This window comes from Gymnoscopelus braueri (assembly GCF_963280865.1).
Source record: "Gymnoscopelus braueri genome assembly, chromosome: 7".
Lineage (NCBI taxonomy): Eukaryota > Metazoa > Chordata > Actinopteri > Myctophiformes > Myctophidae > Gymnoscopelus > Gymnoscopelus braueri.
Window position 1 is genome coordinate 41,154,834 of NC_137608.1, and position 18,034 is coordinate 41,172,867.

The window sequence follows — 18,034 nt, forward strand, 5'->3', positions numbered from 1 at the left end:
TGTGTGTGTGTGTGTGTGTGTGTGTGTGTGTGTGTGTGTGTGTGTGTGTGTGTGTGTGTGTGTGTGTGTGTGTGTGTGTGTGTGTGTGTGTGTGTGCGCGCGCACACAGGTTGGTCATAAGGATATTGAGGATATCCTGAGGGACGTGGACTTGAATGGAGATGGGCTTGTTGATTTTGAAGGCAAGCTAACCTTTTTTGCATAATTATGCACATGTATATCCTCATTATACTGTGGTTTATTGTGTTATGCATATCCTGTGTAGCACAAGTAAGTACAAGTAAACTTCTGTCATTGTTATTTCTTTTCACAGAGTTTGTACGAATGATGTCTCGCTAGGACAAAGAAGCTGATCAGAACATTAATAGCACTGAATGTCATCCTGTGAGCAGCTCTGTATACTTGTCTGTTGAATGCATCCTAATTCATACTCTGTAGTACCATGGTGTCACTTGCCAAAAAGAGCTGATCTACTTGTAGATCAGTTATTTTCTGCAGGCGACACCCAGTGGTGGAAAGTAACTAAGTACATTTACTTAAGTACTGTACTAAAATTTTTAGGTATTTGTACTTTACTTGAGTATTTCCAATTTCCAATACTTTTACTTCTACTCCACTACATCTCAGAGGCAAACATTTTACTTTTACTCCACTACAATTATTTGAAAACTTTAGATATAAATTATTATTATAAAACATACATTAACCACTTTAGCCCTATTTTATACATAGGCTATTTGAAAATAGCCGAATAGCTCACAACACGTCGCATCGCGACGCGTTGTGAGCTTGTAGATCTGCTATTTTCAAATATTTTAGTACTTTTACTTTTGGTACTTTAAGTACATTTTGATGCCAATACTTTTGTACTTTTACTCAAGTAAATTTTGAATTCTGGACTTGTACTTGTAACAGAGTATTTCTATATTGCAGTATTGGTACTTTTACTCAAGTAAAGAATTTGAGTACTTTTTCCACCACTGGCGACACCATCTTGCGATGGAGTATAATGAAGCTTACAGGGGACATGCTTGGAGCTCTGAGCCATCCCAACCTGAATGATACTGGAATTGACATTCCTTGACCTCTCTGGAGAAAGGGATGACCTCACACTTTCTGTTTAATAAGTGTTCTTCCTGAAAATGCCTTCAAACTGAGGCAAAGGTTTTGCTGTAGCCTAACAGGTGATTGTCGATGTTATGGGTTTCGCACTTTAATTCTCATAAATTATATAACTTGCTGTATGTACAGACTGTTGCCACTACATGGCATTATTATGTGTCTAGTAGAATGTTCTCCACTTGATATATATGAATTGGAGACCAAGTGTGTTAAGGTTTATAGATAATATGTAAAAGATGAGTGCTGTGTTGAGTGTTTTGAGTCTTTTCCCACTTTTTATGTGCAAACTTGTGCCAACCTAGTCCGCTGGTCATGTTCAAAAGTGTCACAGTTTTATCGGAATGTCCTTCGTGTGATGTTGGTGCTCCAGTGTCAGATCTACATACAGTATATTGTGACTATGTGACCCTCTGTGAATTGTCACGCTTTTCTAGTCCCACAGAAGAAAGCAACACAATCTATGGCCTCCTAGGCTATGAAATGAGCTCCCTGAATGTAAACTCCACTCTAAAACATTGTTCTCATGAGGTATTCCTGTTTTTCCTAGGATACATGACAGTTCCATCAATGTTTACAAGCATTGAAATCTCTCTTCCAAAGCGACCAATAATCAAAGCACTTATTTACACAAACTTGGTTGTGAGATTGATACAATTTGTTTACAGAAAAACTATCAAAGTTATGTATTCATTCATCACCACCACTATCATAGACATAATATATATACGTAATATATTCCAGGGCCTGTGTGCTAAATTATAAAAAATAATTACAGTTACAGGTTCTTGCATTGATTTTGTTTCTTCTTTATCATTCTGTATCATCATTCTTAGCAGGAGGTGGTCTAGTTGATAGCACTGGTTCACTAACAGTCTAACAACCACCACATTGTGATTTTTACCAGATATATCTAACTACACCCTTCCAGAATCAGGATGATGCCAGTGAACACACATAGATAAATCTCATGATGCAAAAGCCCTTTATCTCTATGATGAAACCAGCAGACAAGTTCTTATGCATTGTGCATTAATGAAAGACTGAAAGACACCAAAATAAGCTGTATGTCTATGTATTGCTGACTTTTCTGATCAAGGACAAGTAATGCAAATAATAATAATCACTCTGAACATTGTAATGCATTCCACAAATTGAGAGCAGCTCCAGAAAGCATTGAGTCTTTGGACACTTGCTTCTAGAGACTAATGTTTGCATCATGTTCTCTCCAAGGTTAGACGCAAGACATGTGAATTCTGTCTTAGAGTGGATGTGTATGTGATAAAGTTGTACCTGTTCTGTATGTGTCAACATGGTGTTCGCACAGTTCGACAAATCTGTGTTGTCCAAGTGTATTTTTATGCATGCCAAAGATAAAGAATTCTAAAATACATTATGCACATTCGCATATGTGTTTTATGAAGTAAACAGGAACTCTTGCCAAGTTAACTGTAGAAAAACAAAACATGTTTACACAGGAGCCCCATTTTCTGTGATATCTGAAAATGTTGAAAACACACAAAAAACGTGCACAATAAATACCAGAAAAACTAATCTTTGTGTTTATTCTAAAAGCAATAAAGATAAAAAGTGAATACACTTGCACACACAGTAAGACATAAGCCTTAAAGGGGTTGTCAGGCCATGTCATGGTACTGACCATGATACTGACATCATCAGTATTGTGTCAGTATCATGTTAGTATCCTGGTCAGTATGCTGGTCAGTATCTTAAGTATCCTGGACAGTATCATGGTCAGTATCATGTTAGTATCCTGGTCAGTATGCTGGTCAGTATCTTAAGTATCCTGGACAGTATCATGGTCAGTATCATGTCAGTATCATGTCACATGAAACAATTCAGAAACTGATGTAGGCTATTGTCTACATCAGTGGTAAAGGACCTCCAGATTAATATGCATTTGGCCACAGACCCCCATCTCAAAAATAAAACAATTTAAAATAGCCGATCTACAAGCTCACAACATGATGCATGGTGAGCTTGTAGATCGGCAATTTTCAAATGCTTGATGTACAGTATATAGGGTGTAAAGTGGTTAAAGTGATTTTGAGAACCACTGGTCTACATACTGGCATCTTTCCAGAAACTTTATCAGTTTATTACAGCCATTGTGTCCCCAGTTGTAAACAGGGTAAGGCAAGAATACCATAAAGAATCTAGTTAAATCTTTTGACAGAATGTTACTGTCCTATTCATTGCTATTGTGAGCCCATTGCCCTATAGGCTAATCATAAGACTACATGTAACACTTCTACCTCTTCTGAGAAAACATTAGCATTGTTGTTGTGGCCATATAGGCATCTAGTTTTCAATGAGAGGCTGAGCATAGGAATCAAAAAGAAGTTCAGGAAATGTCAGTATTTCTTCTCCCAGCTCAGGCCTAAAGACACCTGTGATCATGATAACCACCTGCTGGTTCATTATTAACTAGTGTTCTGTTCTGGGGCAACCATGCAACAGATGTTCACAATCACAAGTTAAACAGGCCTATCAGTTTGTGGCAAAATTGCAATAGTTTGCTGTAGAATTATTTAACTTATTTTCCTAGACTCAGCTAAATTAAACAAGGGGGGTTTATTTATTTGTCACTCATACAGACACAAGCAGTGTTGGTGTGGCATATGCTCCACAGACTGCTAATAATAATATTACAACAACAGGATAATAGTAGTAGTAGGCCTAATAATAATAATAATGATAACAACAATAACAATAACAATAACAATAACAATAACAATAACAATAACAATAATAATAGGCTAATAATGAATAGTAAATCTACAGGTTTAAGAAAAGCCAAATATGGGTAAAACCATTATCAGCAATGGGGGTGTATGTAATATGCTGGGGAAATGTGCATCTTTTATAGACAACAGGCAGGCAGGGTATTTGTGACATAATAAACCCAACCAATACTAAACCCATTAAAAGCGGGAACACAAAGTGCCCCGCTATGATCTTGTAGATCTGCTTTTTTTTTATCGTGAAAATTTGTGTAATCTTTGAATATATATATATTTTTTACAAGAAATGTTTAACTCAAATCTTTGCTTCTGGGGGGTCCCTGGAACAACATATTTTGAGATGGGGGTCCGTGGCCAAATACATATAATTTTGGGAGGTCCTTGACATGAAATAGTCTGAAAACCACTGATATTATAGCAACATTCTAGGATTTAGAAGACCTTTTGTAGAATCGGCCTCAGGTCATAATAAGGAACTACCATGGCATCATGGCCAAACTCTCTCTTCCTCTCCCTCAAGGACTCACGTTTCCGAGAGAGTATTATGTTGCTGTTACCATGGAAACAATCTTCATTCATTCTTTTCCTCCAAACCCAGAGTGCATCGCGCTGTGCGCTGTGTTGGACTCCTGTGATTGGACAGAGGTTTAGAACGTACCAAACTGGCGAGGGGAGAAAGGGGGTTTATTTTTTGATTGCACACATTATCGATTGACTGTAAAAGTGAAAGCAGTGAAGTGAAAGAAGCAGAAAAATGTAATTAAACTACCAATATGGCTCTATCATGGAAGTTGTACAAAATAGGCTACACTTATATTATTATAGGCCTAGATCTATCTATCAATCTATCTATCAGATTATATATATAATATATATATATATATATATATATATATATATATATATATATATATATATATATATATATATATAATCATATCTGTGTGTGTGTGTGTGTGTGTGTGTGTGTGTGTGTGTGTGTGTGTGTGTGTGTGTGTGCGCGTGCGTGCATGCGTGCGTGCGCGTGTGTGTGTGACACTAATGTGAGAGAATAGCTGCAGTTATTTGAATGTTTCGGTGTTTTTGTTTGTTTTTTTGTTTTTTTAACTCTATGATCTATCCTGTGGACCAGAGTGTAGAAGAGAGAGTAACGTCACGCTTTGATCTCGCCGCAAAGCGGGCTGCTATGGGCTATAGTTCCAAACATTGGAACTATCTCATTGAGATAGACAGAGCACTTCCGTATTCTATTCTTACAATGGGATTCAACGCTAGTGAACGCTAGTGTCATAACTCTCTTATACGGCTCTGCTGTAGACTTGCAATCACAGCCCAACAGCAACACAGGGCTGTGATTGGGTAGGCATTCTGTCACTCGGTAACTGAACATCATGTTAGGTTGTACCCGTCCCCTGCAAACCAAAACCAAACTCAAACCAAAGATGGGTCTAGATCCCATAGCCCGGATGGACGGTCGCGCTATGATTGGCTAGTTGGTTGTCAGCCTGACAGAAATACGAACAGACCTATGAATACGTCAATCATTTCGAGGAAGAGATGTCCAAATGGTTTAAAAACAAAAACAAAAAATAAAATACAAATATTGTTGTTGTTTTTATACCCAAATGTTGGCAGCAACTACATTGACAGTGGATGGCAATGGTACGCTGTTCGAGACAGGATTTTTCTGTGTGAATTATTTTTAATATAAAATGAATTATCAACTGAAATCATGAGTGAAAATATAGGCATATTCTGAAGATCTACTTCTATGGTTTGAAATTAAACATCTCCAAAGCTAAAAACAAACAAAGAAATACATTAAAACAACAACTAATTATGTATTATATAATTTTTTATATATTTTTTCCCCTGGCCAAAAAGTGGATTTTGCACAAAATGTAGTCTTCCCACAGTGGAGAATAAGCTTTCAACACCTTGCATAAATACATTTCGTCAACTAACACTATAACGATTTTTTTTTCGCGGACTACCTTTTTTCACTGACAAAAACTAAATAAAAACTAAGCTATGATGACTAAAACTGAGACTAAATATTGACAATTTCGTCAACAAATAAACACTAGACTAAAATGTTAGGGAGGAACTAGTGGAGAAGAGATCCAGTAGAACTAAAAGACAAGTTATTTTATGTTTGGCTGCGCTGCAGGTGTTGCGCTCTGAAAATAGCAGATCTATTCACCTGTTTCCTAGGCTGTGTTTTCCACTTCCTGTTGATTTGATCCAATGAAATCCAATGAAACTGGTCAGATGACCAATGATATCGACAGGAAGTGGAAAACACAGCCTAGGAAGCAGGTGATATTCACTGATCAATCTTCAGCATGCAACCAATTGTAAAATCTGCCAATACAACGCCATCAATCCCTGACAAAATATTTTTTGTCGACAAAATCAACTGTAGATTTCATTTAGTCAAATAAAATGAAATAAAACAAATAAAACCTTGTGATATTTAGACGACTAAAACTTTTCAGACGACTAAAATATTATTAAAACTAAATGAGATTTATTCAAAAGACTATGACTAAAACTAAATCAAAATGCTGTCCAAATTAACACTGGAAGACACCCTGCAGTGCAGCTAGGGTCAATGAGAAAAATTCACGGACGGGCGCAAAGTAAACCACGCAAAGAGCTGCTGGGCAACCTACTATCCAATCACAGCGCGAGCCAACCGACCGTCTCTCCGGACTATGGGACGCGTAACACCTAGCCGCTGCTAGCAGCTAGCCAACATTTAGCTTGAGCCACTCATTGAATGAAAGTCAACGTCAGTCTATCACAGCAGAGAGGAGGCTACCATAGGAGTCAAGGAGATTGTGTAGTTAAAACGTTAGCGTAGATTGTAGGTAGCTGCTAGTTAGACCATAGAATAAGGAAGAAAACGTTGCACACAGCAAAAGAAGATAGGTTGAAGCAAATTGCCGCAAAAAATCAGGTAAGAGAATGTGACATTAATTTTGCGGGCTTGTTTTAGCCGGGTGCTTGCTTTCATTGACCAAGTATTTCTGGTCAGACAGGTATCATTAGCTAGCAGGTAGCCTTGCTTAGCTAACTTAACAAGGCTGCTTATTTGTACCTGTAACTTTTGCGAGAAGTATACATAATATGCATGCAAACACCAAGCATGTGAACGTGTTCACCGGTCCAACTTCTGGGTTTATGTGGTTGAGGGTTAACCAGCAGTCACGTTAACGTTAGCTAGGTAGCTACTGGTATGTTGCATCCAGTCATCATTTAGACAAGCTTGCTAGCCACTATAACGCCAGCTAACCTTTCCATCTGGATGCATGTGGGAGGGGGCTTCCATCCATTCCATGGACCCTTGTAAGGGTTCGTTATTAAACCCCCCCCCCCCCCAGACCAGAGTTAAACTAACACTCCTGATTGTGCTGTATACTTGCAGTCATGCATGCATGCAGCAATGATGACCTGAAACGCCAGTAGTGAGTGTACACCAGTGGTTCTCAAAGTGGATTATAGGGACTATCTGGGTGCCTTTGGGGGGGGGGGGTCTAAATTGACCCCTTACTAGTCTGTAACTCTGACAGTATACGAATTGAAATCCTCAATGTTTCATGCAGTTGTAACGTTGAGACTCTCAAAAACACTGACGATTTAATTTCACCCTGAGAGTGTGCAACACAGAAACTAAATGGACATGTTGGTCCCCCTCCGAGCTAAATGACCACTTGCGGATGTTTAAGAACAGACGCTTGTTTCTTTCCCACAGTGGAGGACCAGGGACCAGGGGCTGTGTGTGTGTGTGTGGATGGCAATGCTGCGGGTCACGGGTGCACCACCACGGCTCCTCGGCTGGCTGGTCGCAGCGGCGCTGGTGTCGCTGCTGCTGCTGGCAGGACAGTGTTGGGGGGCGGACGGCGCGGCGGGGGGCCCGGCCAGTCTCCTCGCAGAACGAGTTATCTGGGCCGTGAACGCCGGAGGGGAGTCTCACACGGACACGCACGGTATTCACTTCAGGAAAGATCCGCTGGAAGGAAAGCTGGGGAAAGGTGAGTTCTGGTGTCATGACACACACGACACGCCGCCAGCGGCACTTGTTTGTTAACCCGTGGTGGTATTAAACACAAGTTGGCTCGACTTTGCGGTTTTGTGTGCTGGTGAATGGTGATGTTGTCGTGTTAAAGAAGCGTTCTCCTCCCGCAAACGCAATCATAGAAATATAGAGTTCCGATTCATTTCGAGAGCGTGGTTTTGAGTTCCTTCCTTCCGCTAGTAAACACTACCCAATAATGGGTGAGCACGTAGAGCTGGAGCTCCTCCCCTTTACACTGCCTGTAGTGTAGAAGGAAGTATTTGATGTCATTATGTGCCAAGTCAGGTGTCTTCAACGTTTTTCAGGCCAAGGACCCTATAGCAGCTATAGTAGGGTATAGATATATACCCTCACTACATAATGTATACAATTGTGTTGCATATTAAACTTTTTTTCATAGATTTCATAGATGGCTTAGTTCATAGACATTTTGACAGCACTGTCGTCAGTGTAAATAAATGTTTTTTGGTTTGTTGACTTACCGTCTCTATTAATATGTTGTGTATTTTCAGACATTATACACTTAAACCCTCGGTACTAAGTACTGGACCGTTGGTTCTGTAGCCTTCTTGGTCTGCTCCAAACCTCTTTGCCAAAAATAGCAGATCTACAAGCTCACAACACCTCACAGCGCGAGGCGTTGTGAGCTTGTAGAGCTGCTATTTTATGCTAATGTTCCCACCAGAATAGGGATTCTAGGGTTCAAGTGGTTAATGCAAAAGAAAAAAGTTCCTATCACACAAAGATTGGAGACCTCCCTGTAGAAACTCTGAGGATCCCCTAGGGGTCACAGACCCCCTGTTGAAGACCCCTGTTCTAATTTGACCTTAGAGAGGTTGTAGACCCTAATTATAATCATGGATAGAAGAAAGTGGAGAAAGTTGGATGAATGGTGTAAAAGTACCATATCATTTGAGAGAGAGACACATGGTCACTGTATTGTATTCCATGATTTGAAAGTACAGAGGAAGGACATTACATCACCATGTGACTTTAATAGCAACGAGGTTGTAGACCCTAATTATAATCATGGATAGAAGAAAGTGGAGAAAGTTGGATGAATGGTGTAAAAGTACCATATCATTTGAGAGAGAGACACATGGTCACTGTATTGTATTCCATGATTTGAAAGTACAGAGGAAGGACATTACATCACCATGTGACTTTAATAGCAACACTCAAAACTTTATCAGTTTACCTTTAACGGAGATGTCAGGGCTTTGTGTAACCTCTTTTAAAAGATGAGTTTGGAGAATTAGCATATTGCACGTTGATCTTGACACTGTCCTCTTGTTCTAGCATCTGATTATGGGGTGCGCCTTCCTATACTGCGCTCTAGTCCAGAGGACCAGATTCTCTACCAAACCGAGCGTTACAATGAGGACACTTTTGGATATGAAGTGCCCATTCGCGAAGAAGGAGAGTATATACTGGTCATGAAGTATGCAGAGGTCTACTTTGCTCAGTCTCAGCAAAAGGTGTGTTACCTTGTTAAAGATATTCCATCTGACTTTGCTAGCTGTTCAAAATAGAACATAATTCTTTCTTTGTTATATTAATGCTTATTGCTTATCTATTTGATATTGTATGGCTTTGTTAACACCCACTGGGAACAACATTTGAGGATCACACCTGACACCTTGAATAATGCAAGGTTCTGCACAGCACAAGCTGGTAATCATTGCCGAAAGCTACATTATTGAGTCTTATGTTGTCTTACTTTGTCATCAGGTGTTTGATGTGCGTCTTAATGGCCATGTGGTGGTGAAAGACCTGGATATATTTGAGCGGGTGGGTCACAGCACTGCTCATGATGAGATAGTCCCCTTCTCCATTCGCCGTGGCAAGCTGAGCGTGCAGGGAGAGGTGTCCACCTTCAATGGCAAGCTCACCATAGAGTTTGTCAAGGTGAGTTGTTTAAAGCATTTACTCTGCGAGACATAATGTTGTCCATAACAGAAAATTGGTTTTTCAGGGTGCCATTTTTAAACAGGGACGTGAACATCCAGAGGTTGACCCAAGGACTAGTGGACAGAAACAATCTGAGAAAGTTAATTATATTGTGTGAAATAGTGTCGCTGCGGGTGCTGCCTGCCTGTTGGTTTGGCTGTCGTTTTTCTTTTTGACTTTATCGTATCGTCATTGAGATGGCATTCCTGCCATGATGCCATCTATTGTGTCACTGTCAGTCAATAAGGTGTGGGTTTGAATACTACTATTTACAAATGCCGTTTGGAAGTACATAGTGAGGTGCAATTTCAGTCTCCTAAATGGACATGGCAGTTTTAGCCTTTACATACCAATCCATAGCACCAGAGAATAGCAATAACAGGTTTTCAGCTTTTGGAAATTAGCAAATAGTGACTCATTTGCCTCAGGCTTGTAGTAATAACCATGGGTGTAGGTTTCACTTCTACATTGATGTGACACTGTGTTCTACATTGATGGGACACTGTACGGTACCACAGAAAACCAATCCCAAACCAATCCCAATCCCTGGCAATGTTTCACGAACAAAAATGACAACCCACGATTATATTAATCTAAGAAACTTAAATAATAGACAAAGGTCTGACTGCTACAAATAATTGTAAATTGTAGCCGAAAAAGTATTGTTTCGTTTGATTTCCTCAAATTCTCCTTATATAAATAAATAAATAGAATAGAAGGAATTGAATGAGTACTTGGCAACTCAGTTAATTTGTTTCTTTTCATGTCTTTACTTGTTTGAGATTTATTCTGCTTAACATTTTGGTACTACTAGATTGCTCCTTTTAGATACAGTCTTTGAGGCTGTATTATAGGTTAACTTGTCAGGTGGCATACTGGCATAGTCCCCATTTCTCTCTCAGGTTTAATTCCTGACTGTCTCTTTCTCCGCAGTGACCCCTTTTACGTCCTAACCTTCTCTAAAAAGAGAAATAGGACAGATTGCCTTCTCTCCTTGATAAAGAAGGAGACACAATTATTTAACATTTTGCCTATGAAATGGCAAGGCAATTAATAATACAATGTTTCATTTTATTTGACACTGCATGGTTTTATCAAATTGCTTCACTATAATGCTGGTTAGAAATGTAATTATGTTTTTACATTTTATGCTACAAACAAAAGTGAAAAATGTAAAGCGAGAAAAGTACGACTTGAACTCCATGTCCTCATCTGTCCCCAACTTGACCCATCGTCCCTACATGTTCTTGTATGTGACAATAACGCTTTGTCTGTCCGTCTTGGTCGCATGGTCATACACAGTGGCAGTGTTTCAATTAGTAACAGTTGAACTTGATCCTGCCTCGACCTTCTTTTCAAGACTTGGATAGATTTATAGCGTCCTGTGCTCTACACTATTCAAATCATAATCACCATACCAAGCTCCTCTTATTGCCATGTCGCGCTCTTGATTATTATACTTTTATTACAGAAATTGTAGATGGTCACTAGACAGAAACATTGTTCTCTTCCACACCATCAGTTTAGATACTTTGATTCAGCCTTTGAATTGTACACATTAACTAAAAGGCGAATAATATCTGCCTAATTTATGTGTAACTTTAAAAAAATATTTTTTCCTTTTTACCCATTTTTTCCCTCCCCATTATGCAAATTGATTCCTCCCCACACACATTTCTATGTTGTATCCTACTGACTCACCTACCAGTGAGGAGTCCCCACCGGGAGGACGTAGAGCCTTCGTCCTACTCCTCCCGCCCAACACTCCCTGCTGACAGGTGCTGCACCAGCCCGTGTAGGATTATGTGCAGTGACAATTATCGATTGAACGTAATAACTAGATGAAAATGAATTTAGTTTCAGGGGTGGATTTGAACTTAAGCGTGACGTGACACATCCTCTGCTGTGTAATGATAACCTGTCCTTGTGATTGTTTTCAGGGTTATTACGACAACCCCAAGGTCTGCGCCCTTTACGTAATGAAGGGGACATTAGAGGGTGAGCCTCCTGAGACTTTATTCACCCCATTCTTGGTTGTACATCAAATAGCGAAAATAGCCGATCTACAAGCTTGCATTGCATGTACTGTACATAGGTCTTAAATCTTTTGCTGAATGTTAGCCTATTTTTCAGAATTTTGGCCTTATGGAATAAGGGTGAGGGTTTATGTGGTTAAACTGCACATTGTTTTAAAATGCCTCCTCTGGTTAAACCGCCTTGCCTATAAAGAAAATATAGGCAATAATATCAGTATTTGTTATGTGTGGTATAAGCCTTTGTTATTACCTTTCTAAATCTCCACATTGCACAAGATAAAAAATCCCTTGGTTTTAATCCAGTCCTTCTGTTTTTCTTGTTTTGTTTTTTTGGGCTTCCCAGATGTACCAAAACTCCAGCCTCACCCTGGCCTGGAGAAGCGTGAAGAAGAGGAGGAGGAAGAGGAGGACACTGAAGTGGGAGAGGACGGTGTGAAGAAGAGTGCCTCGACAGCTCCCAAGTACAGGGTCCAGTCAGGACCCCGAACACCAAACCCATACGCTGCTGACAACAGCAGCCTTATGTTCCCCATCCTGGTGGCATTCGGGGTGTTCATCCCCACGCTCTTCTGCCTTTGTCGGCTGTGAGAACTCCAATTAGGGAGGAGACAACCGGGGGACAAGATGGACAAGAGACTGACGAGAGATCAAGCGTAAGAGACAGAGCGATGGGGGTGAGGGTGAAGGGGGTGGGGGGGTCATGTGAAAGCAGCAGCAGCACAGTTAAAAGCATACAGGCAGGACAGAGCTTGAGGCATGGACAGAATCAATGTGATAAGCAGACAAAAGAGACGATTTTCTTGGGGGAAATCAGAACCAACTGCAAGATAGGAGTCTTCATGTTGTTGATTTTTGAAAGGTTATGGTATGAAAAGGGGGCTGTAGAGAGTGTATGCCGTGTGCCTCTGTGTGAATGTGTTTCACAATCCATCTTGGCTGTTCCAATCGAATGACACGTCATTCATTTCCTGTCACAGAGATTTGAGACAAGATATTCAGTGCAGACACCACTCCTACATGTTCGTAACCACATCGCAGTAGCTCAGTAGTGAAATGCGTGGGGGCCCGTTTTTACAATTTCAAAACGCATTCTTTTGAACTGGGCTCAGCTAGAAATCGAACTCTGTTTTTAACATCTTTGGTCTTGTGTGTGCACAAAAAAATCAGTTACCTTGAAATTTTATGTATTTCCATGGAAATTCGCTGTTTTGGAGGTGGAATTGGAAATTAAGTTAAATAAGATTGATAGAAAGCATGAGACAAACTGGGTGATGGAAATACTTGGTTGCCATTTGATAGGTTTGCAATTTTCTTTAACTCTCATCAACTTTGCATTTCTCCACTCCAGCGTAGTCCACAAGTTAAGGGCTTGATGTACTTTGTTGTGCGGTAGGGCTGCATAATATTGGGTGAACGATATTGCGATATGCAACATCGTTGTTGAATATTGCAATGATGATTTTACTTGCGATACGTAAACAAATATTGGAATATAGTTTTAATGTCTTTCTGTTTTAGTTTCGCTGCTGCTAACTTAGACCCCATACAATACAAGCCTATGCACACTGAAAAAAAGGAGGAAAAAATAAATGCATTATTTCCATTCCAGAACATGCAATACAATTTGCACATGGCTACAGCCCTAACTGACAATGAATACAGTATATACCACCAACTTAGTGGCAATACAGTTTCTCACTGCTCCCTTTAAAACTTGTTATACTCTAAACAAAAACATAAATTACTACCTGGATTGTTTCAATAAATAAAAACCTGGAAACAAGTTAAATAATTAATATAAACATAATTTTAATCCAACTGCAATGTCTTTATACAAACATAATTTTAATCCAACTGCAATGTCTATACAAACTTATGTTTCCAACTCTAACATTATGTCCATCATTAACTGCATATTCTGGGGAGTGGGGAGAAGACGAGACACAAGACAAACATGTATTATTATTTAAAACCTCTGTAAAAACACAATAACGGCAAAACATAATTTCACAGTTTTCCTACTGCAATAATTAAAAACGAACTATTACAGCATTTGATAAAGACTACCATCACCTACCTACTATATAGCAGCCTAGCGTGTCCTTAAAATAGGTTATAAAGCAACATACTCTACTCGCCTCTCACAATTGAGTCACAAGTTTAGGTGACAAAATGGGCATATTATGAATTAAGCCTATTCAAGTGGAAAACCTACAATGGTTAACTAATGTTACAGTGACACGCAGATCACTTTATTCCCCCAGTCACTTACTGATAGAAAGATGCAGCCTATGTGGCCAAAACACTGATGTCTACTTGTAGAGTTTCGGTGGCCTTCACAACGTTAGCTCCATTAGACTGTTAATATACAGTCTAATATATACAGGCTGTCCCTCAGCTAGACCACAGATCTGTAGTACTTGCGTAGTCTACTTAACTTGACTCTGTTCTATATCCCTTGTATCTAAAGTATTCCCAAATAACAGACGTGCTGTTCTTTTTAGCCACAAACGTCCACATTTCCTCTGTGCTCATCTCTCTCCATTCAGCCATCATGATGCTCACGTTGACATGCTCTACCCTTCCGTCCCCCCCATGCGCTTTAACTCATTTACTCCCAGTCGCATACACACGGGCGTAAGGCTGTATAGGGCTCGAAATGATCAGCAAAATGAATTGATATGCAGAGTGTGAATACATGGCACGTAAATATACCATTTATACCAGTTCAAGCAGTATTTTTAATACGTATATCACGCATGTTGATCTCTTGATGAAGGTACAATTTGGATATATTGTGCAGCCCTAGTGCACAGCGTTGCATGCCAAAAACAGCCAATCTACAAGCTCACAACGCATTGCAGCGTGACACATGGTGAACTTGTATGTGGCCGTAGCTGAATGGATAGAGAGACCGCCTGGGAAACGGAAGGTAATTTAACCCCTAACTGCCCCCCCCCAGAGCGCTTAAAGGGACCATCTGAGCTGCTATCAGCTGGGTGAAAACAGAATTTCCCCTGCAGGATTAACCTGGTCTCCTCTAGATCGGCTACTTTTGGTGTGTGACACTGGCCTGCAACTAAGTACAGACTTGCAAAAGTGTCACTTTTCAGCTACAGTCACCTCTTTTGAACCCAAATAGGGCAATTATGTGACACCTGACCCGAAAGAAAACGACATGTTGTCACCTTTTTCACCTCTGGGCTGTTTGCATGCCTGGTATACATCTGGCTTTATGTGCAAGGAAGCACATGCCATGATTTTCAATTATTGTTCTTTAATCTTATTGCAATGGCCTTATACCGGCAAGGCTTACATGTTTTCTGCTGTCGTGTTTTAGATTAATATTTGCATTCATACAAATGCAAGTTGGGTTTCACGAATATGTTGTGTATGCAAAATTTGTAAATGCCACAAGTAAGGAAACGAGTTTGACACCCCTGGAGTAACCAGTGTATTCAGCTGTGTTCCTAAATTCAACTGCAATTTGTCAGCACTTGTTGCAGCTTTTCATATTACAGATATTAAGTTATTAGGAATTGTATGGCAAAAGTGTTGACATTTTTTAGGGCTTACCCATGTTTCTTTTAGGAAAAGGTACACATTCTTAACAATGGCCTCTACTTAACGCTGTTGAGTTTGAAGTATGTTGCCAACACTCAAATGAGTTTGGGTCTTTACAGAACGGTCATAAGCCATGAGTTCTCTGCCTTTCCCACTCATTTTATAATTACGCATGCCTGCCTTTGTTTCATTTCACCAAAGAGTGTATTTTATAGAAGATCTCTTCTTGGTAGCCTGATCTATTAACCTCACAAACACAGATGATGTCTCAAATGGTCAGCAATGAAATGGGGCAAACATCTATTTGTGTAAGGGATAAGAAACACCATCATTTATATTCCCAGTTACAAAATATGGTTATAATTGGCAGCATTTGAAATCAGTCTGACTCAGTTTTAATGGTATTTATATAATAGAAATTGTAAGAACAATTCCACAATATTATTCAGTTGTGGTTGCAAGGGTTATGTGGGGAAAACTTGAGTGTTATTTCTATCCTTGTTTCCATACTTATCTTACCTCAAATTTGAGGTCTGCTCATAGCAGTTAAGTTGTTTTAAGATGGTGAACATCAAGACAAGGTCAGTTTTTACTTTGGCCTGATTTTACATTCAGACCAGTGTCCCCTGTACCGTTGCATTTTAATCCGTGGAATGATGTGGAGCTACAAAACGTGAGTCTAATTTGACAATGTGTTGAATTTCCACCTTAGGAGGACATGCATTGCACACATAAAGGATGACGAGGAAACGCAAAATGCAGAAAAAGGGCATACCTTAAGCCACAGGCTTTCATCTGTGTATTGTGTTGAATTTCCCTTTTTTTTTTTTTCAAAGTCAATGTGAAGTTTAATGGGATATGGTTGTGCTCCATTGATTTCAGAGATGGTTTAAAGCCAAGAGTTCCAAGGTCCTTGGCAGGGTAGGAACATTTTCCTCGTCTAGCCAGCACTAGACTCTAACTATGTAGCCAGCCAAATGTGATGTGATTCTTTTTCTTTTTTAATATATAATGTATTCAAACCTCAAAGCAGGGCTGGTATACCTGTCAAGCTGGCAGGGTGGGTGAAAGGACTTGGCAGCCACAGTCAAACTGTACAGCTTCTGGCAGGTTGCTAGTGTCAATTCCCCGCCCTGATTTTTGCTGGGCAGTGCTTGTAGTGGAGGTCTTGAAACAGGCTGTGTGAACTGGAGAAAGAAGCTTATCCTGTGCACCTTTTCCCTGCTACATTAATGCCTTCTTTCTTTACCCTGGCCGTGCCCACATATCCTCTGCCCCTCGACGTTGATATATCCTGTTGCTTCAGGTATTTATTTACTGAAAAGCAACTTTGTTCCTTGCTTCAGTAGGGGTGTCTTGTGAATTCTTCTATTTATGTATCAAATTACCTCCCTTAGTCCCTTTTACTGCTAAGCTACCAAGGACACTTTTGTAATGTTGCCTGATTTACTGACTTGTCTTAAATATCACCCAACCCCGCTCTGCTTGTCTTACTGTTGTCATTCAGTTATGTATCCCTCCTCACTCCCTGGATTCTCCCTTTCCATGTTTATCGCTGATGGGCAAGAAATAATTGAAGATGAGATTTGCTTGTCAATCAATGATGGTTTTGGGGTTTGCTAATTTGTAAAGAAATCACGCATATTTAAAATAGATGTAAGCACCTTTGTACTATAGAAAGATGCAAAAACTTAAAGTTCAATAGTTCATTAAATAAGACATTTAAATTCAGCACTAGAGTCACCACAATTATGTCAAAATTCTACACAGTTGCGTGTGTATATATAAGGTACAAGATTACCCTCTTTGTGTGTGACAGCGGTTTTCATCAGTTTTGTTTTCTAGTTGGGCTTTTAATTTGTTTTCTTGTTTGAAGACACTGTGGCCTTTCCGCTGGGATTTGGATGGTTGTTGGTACACAGAGCTATAAGAGAAATGATCTAATGGGCAGCCAGACATACTGACTGTCAGGACGTCAAATAAATGAACTGAGTCAGAAAATGTGGGATCTTCCATTTTGTTATGTATAATTTAAATCAGAGTGGGGCTAATCTGGAGATATTTTATAGTGCATTTGTATCTTTGAATTATTTTCCTCAGGATCTATTTTTGTTTGCTTTTTAATGTGATATTTTATTGGTGTGAAGTTTTGCACTGCCTCATTTATTTTAAAATCTTGTCATTTTTTGTATTTGTCTGAGTCTTTGTTGCCTTGATTTTTTTTGAATACATTGTACTTCACCATGATTTGTTTTGAGTTCCATGTTTTTTGTTGCGCTTCTATTACATTCAGTGGTCATTTTATGATTCTTTAAATTACAAGTTACAGGCTACATTTTCATTCCACTCTTAACAGCCCTTGGCCCTTAGTTCAGATTAATTGGTTTTATGAATTTGTCTCATGGATTAAGTATTGAAATAACAAGTTGTCATGCGACATTTGGCTTCCTGTGTTAACTGGGCTGAAACAAACCAACCTTTCTAGGTGTTCTAGTCGGTGAAAAGACTACAGATTTAAG

At 39.5% G+C, this 18,034-nt stretch overlaps 2 protein-coding genes across 3 annotated transcripts in view; both read left to right on the plus strand.

The window, feature by feature from the left end:
- Window positions 1–339, plus strand: part of cabp1a (calcium binding protein 1a) — a gene marked incomplete at both ends in the record, with an annotated part of 12,368 nt that extends 12,029 nt beyond the window's left edge. Inside the window, 2 exons of the mRNA XM_080433602.1 lie at window positions 110–182; window positions 314–339. Of these exons, the coding sequence (XP_080289728.1) occupies window positions 110–182; window positions 314–339 (99 nt within the window). The remainder of the gene's footprint in view (window positions 1–109; window positions 183–313) is intronic.
- A 6,328-nt stretch (window positions 340–6,667) lies between these two features.
- Window positions 6,668–17,762, plus strand: mlec (malectin). Of its 2 annotated transcripts, XR_013933424.1 has the most exons (7): window positions 6,668–6,846; window positions 7,642–7,921; window positions 9,265–9,443; window positions 9,697–9,873; window positions 11,856–11,913; window positions 12,295–13,907; window positions 14,198–17,762. XR_013933424.1 is itself a non-coding variant. In XM_080432561.1 (6 exons), exons 2-6 carry the CDS (start codon window positions 7,681–7,683, stop codon window positions 12,537–12,539), a joined length of 900 nt encoding a protein of 299 aa, XP_080288687.1. In that variant the 5' UTR covers window positions 6,668–6,846; window positions 7,642–7,680; the 3' UTR covers window positions 12,540–17,762. The 2 variants fall into 2 exon arrangements, 1 of the variants encoding a protein (XP_080288687.1); XM_080432561.1 differs by having other exon boundaries at window positions 12,295–17,762.
- The last annotated feature ends 272 nt before the right edge of the window (window positions 17,763–18,034 follow it).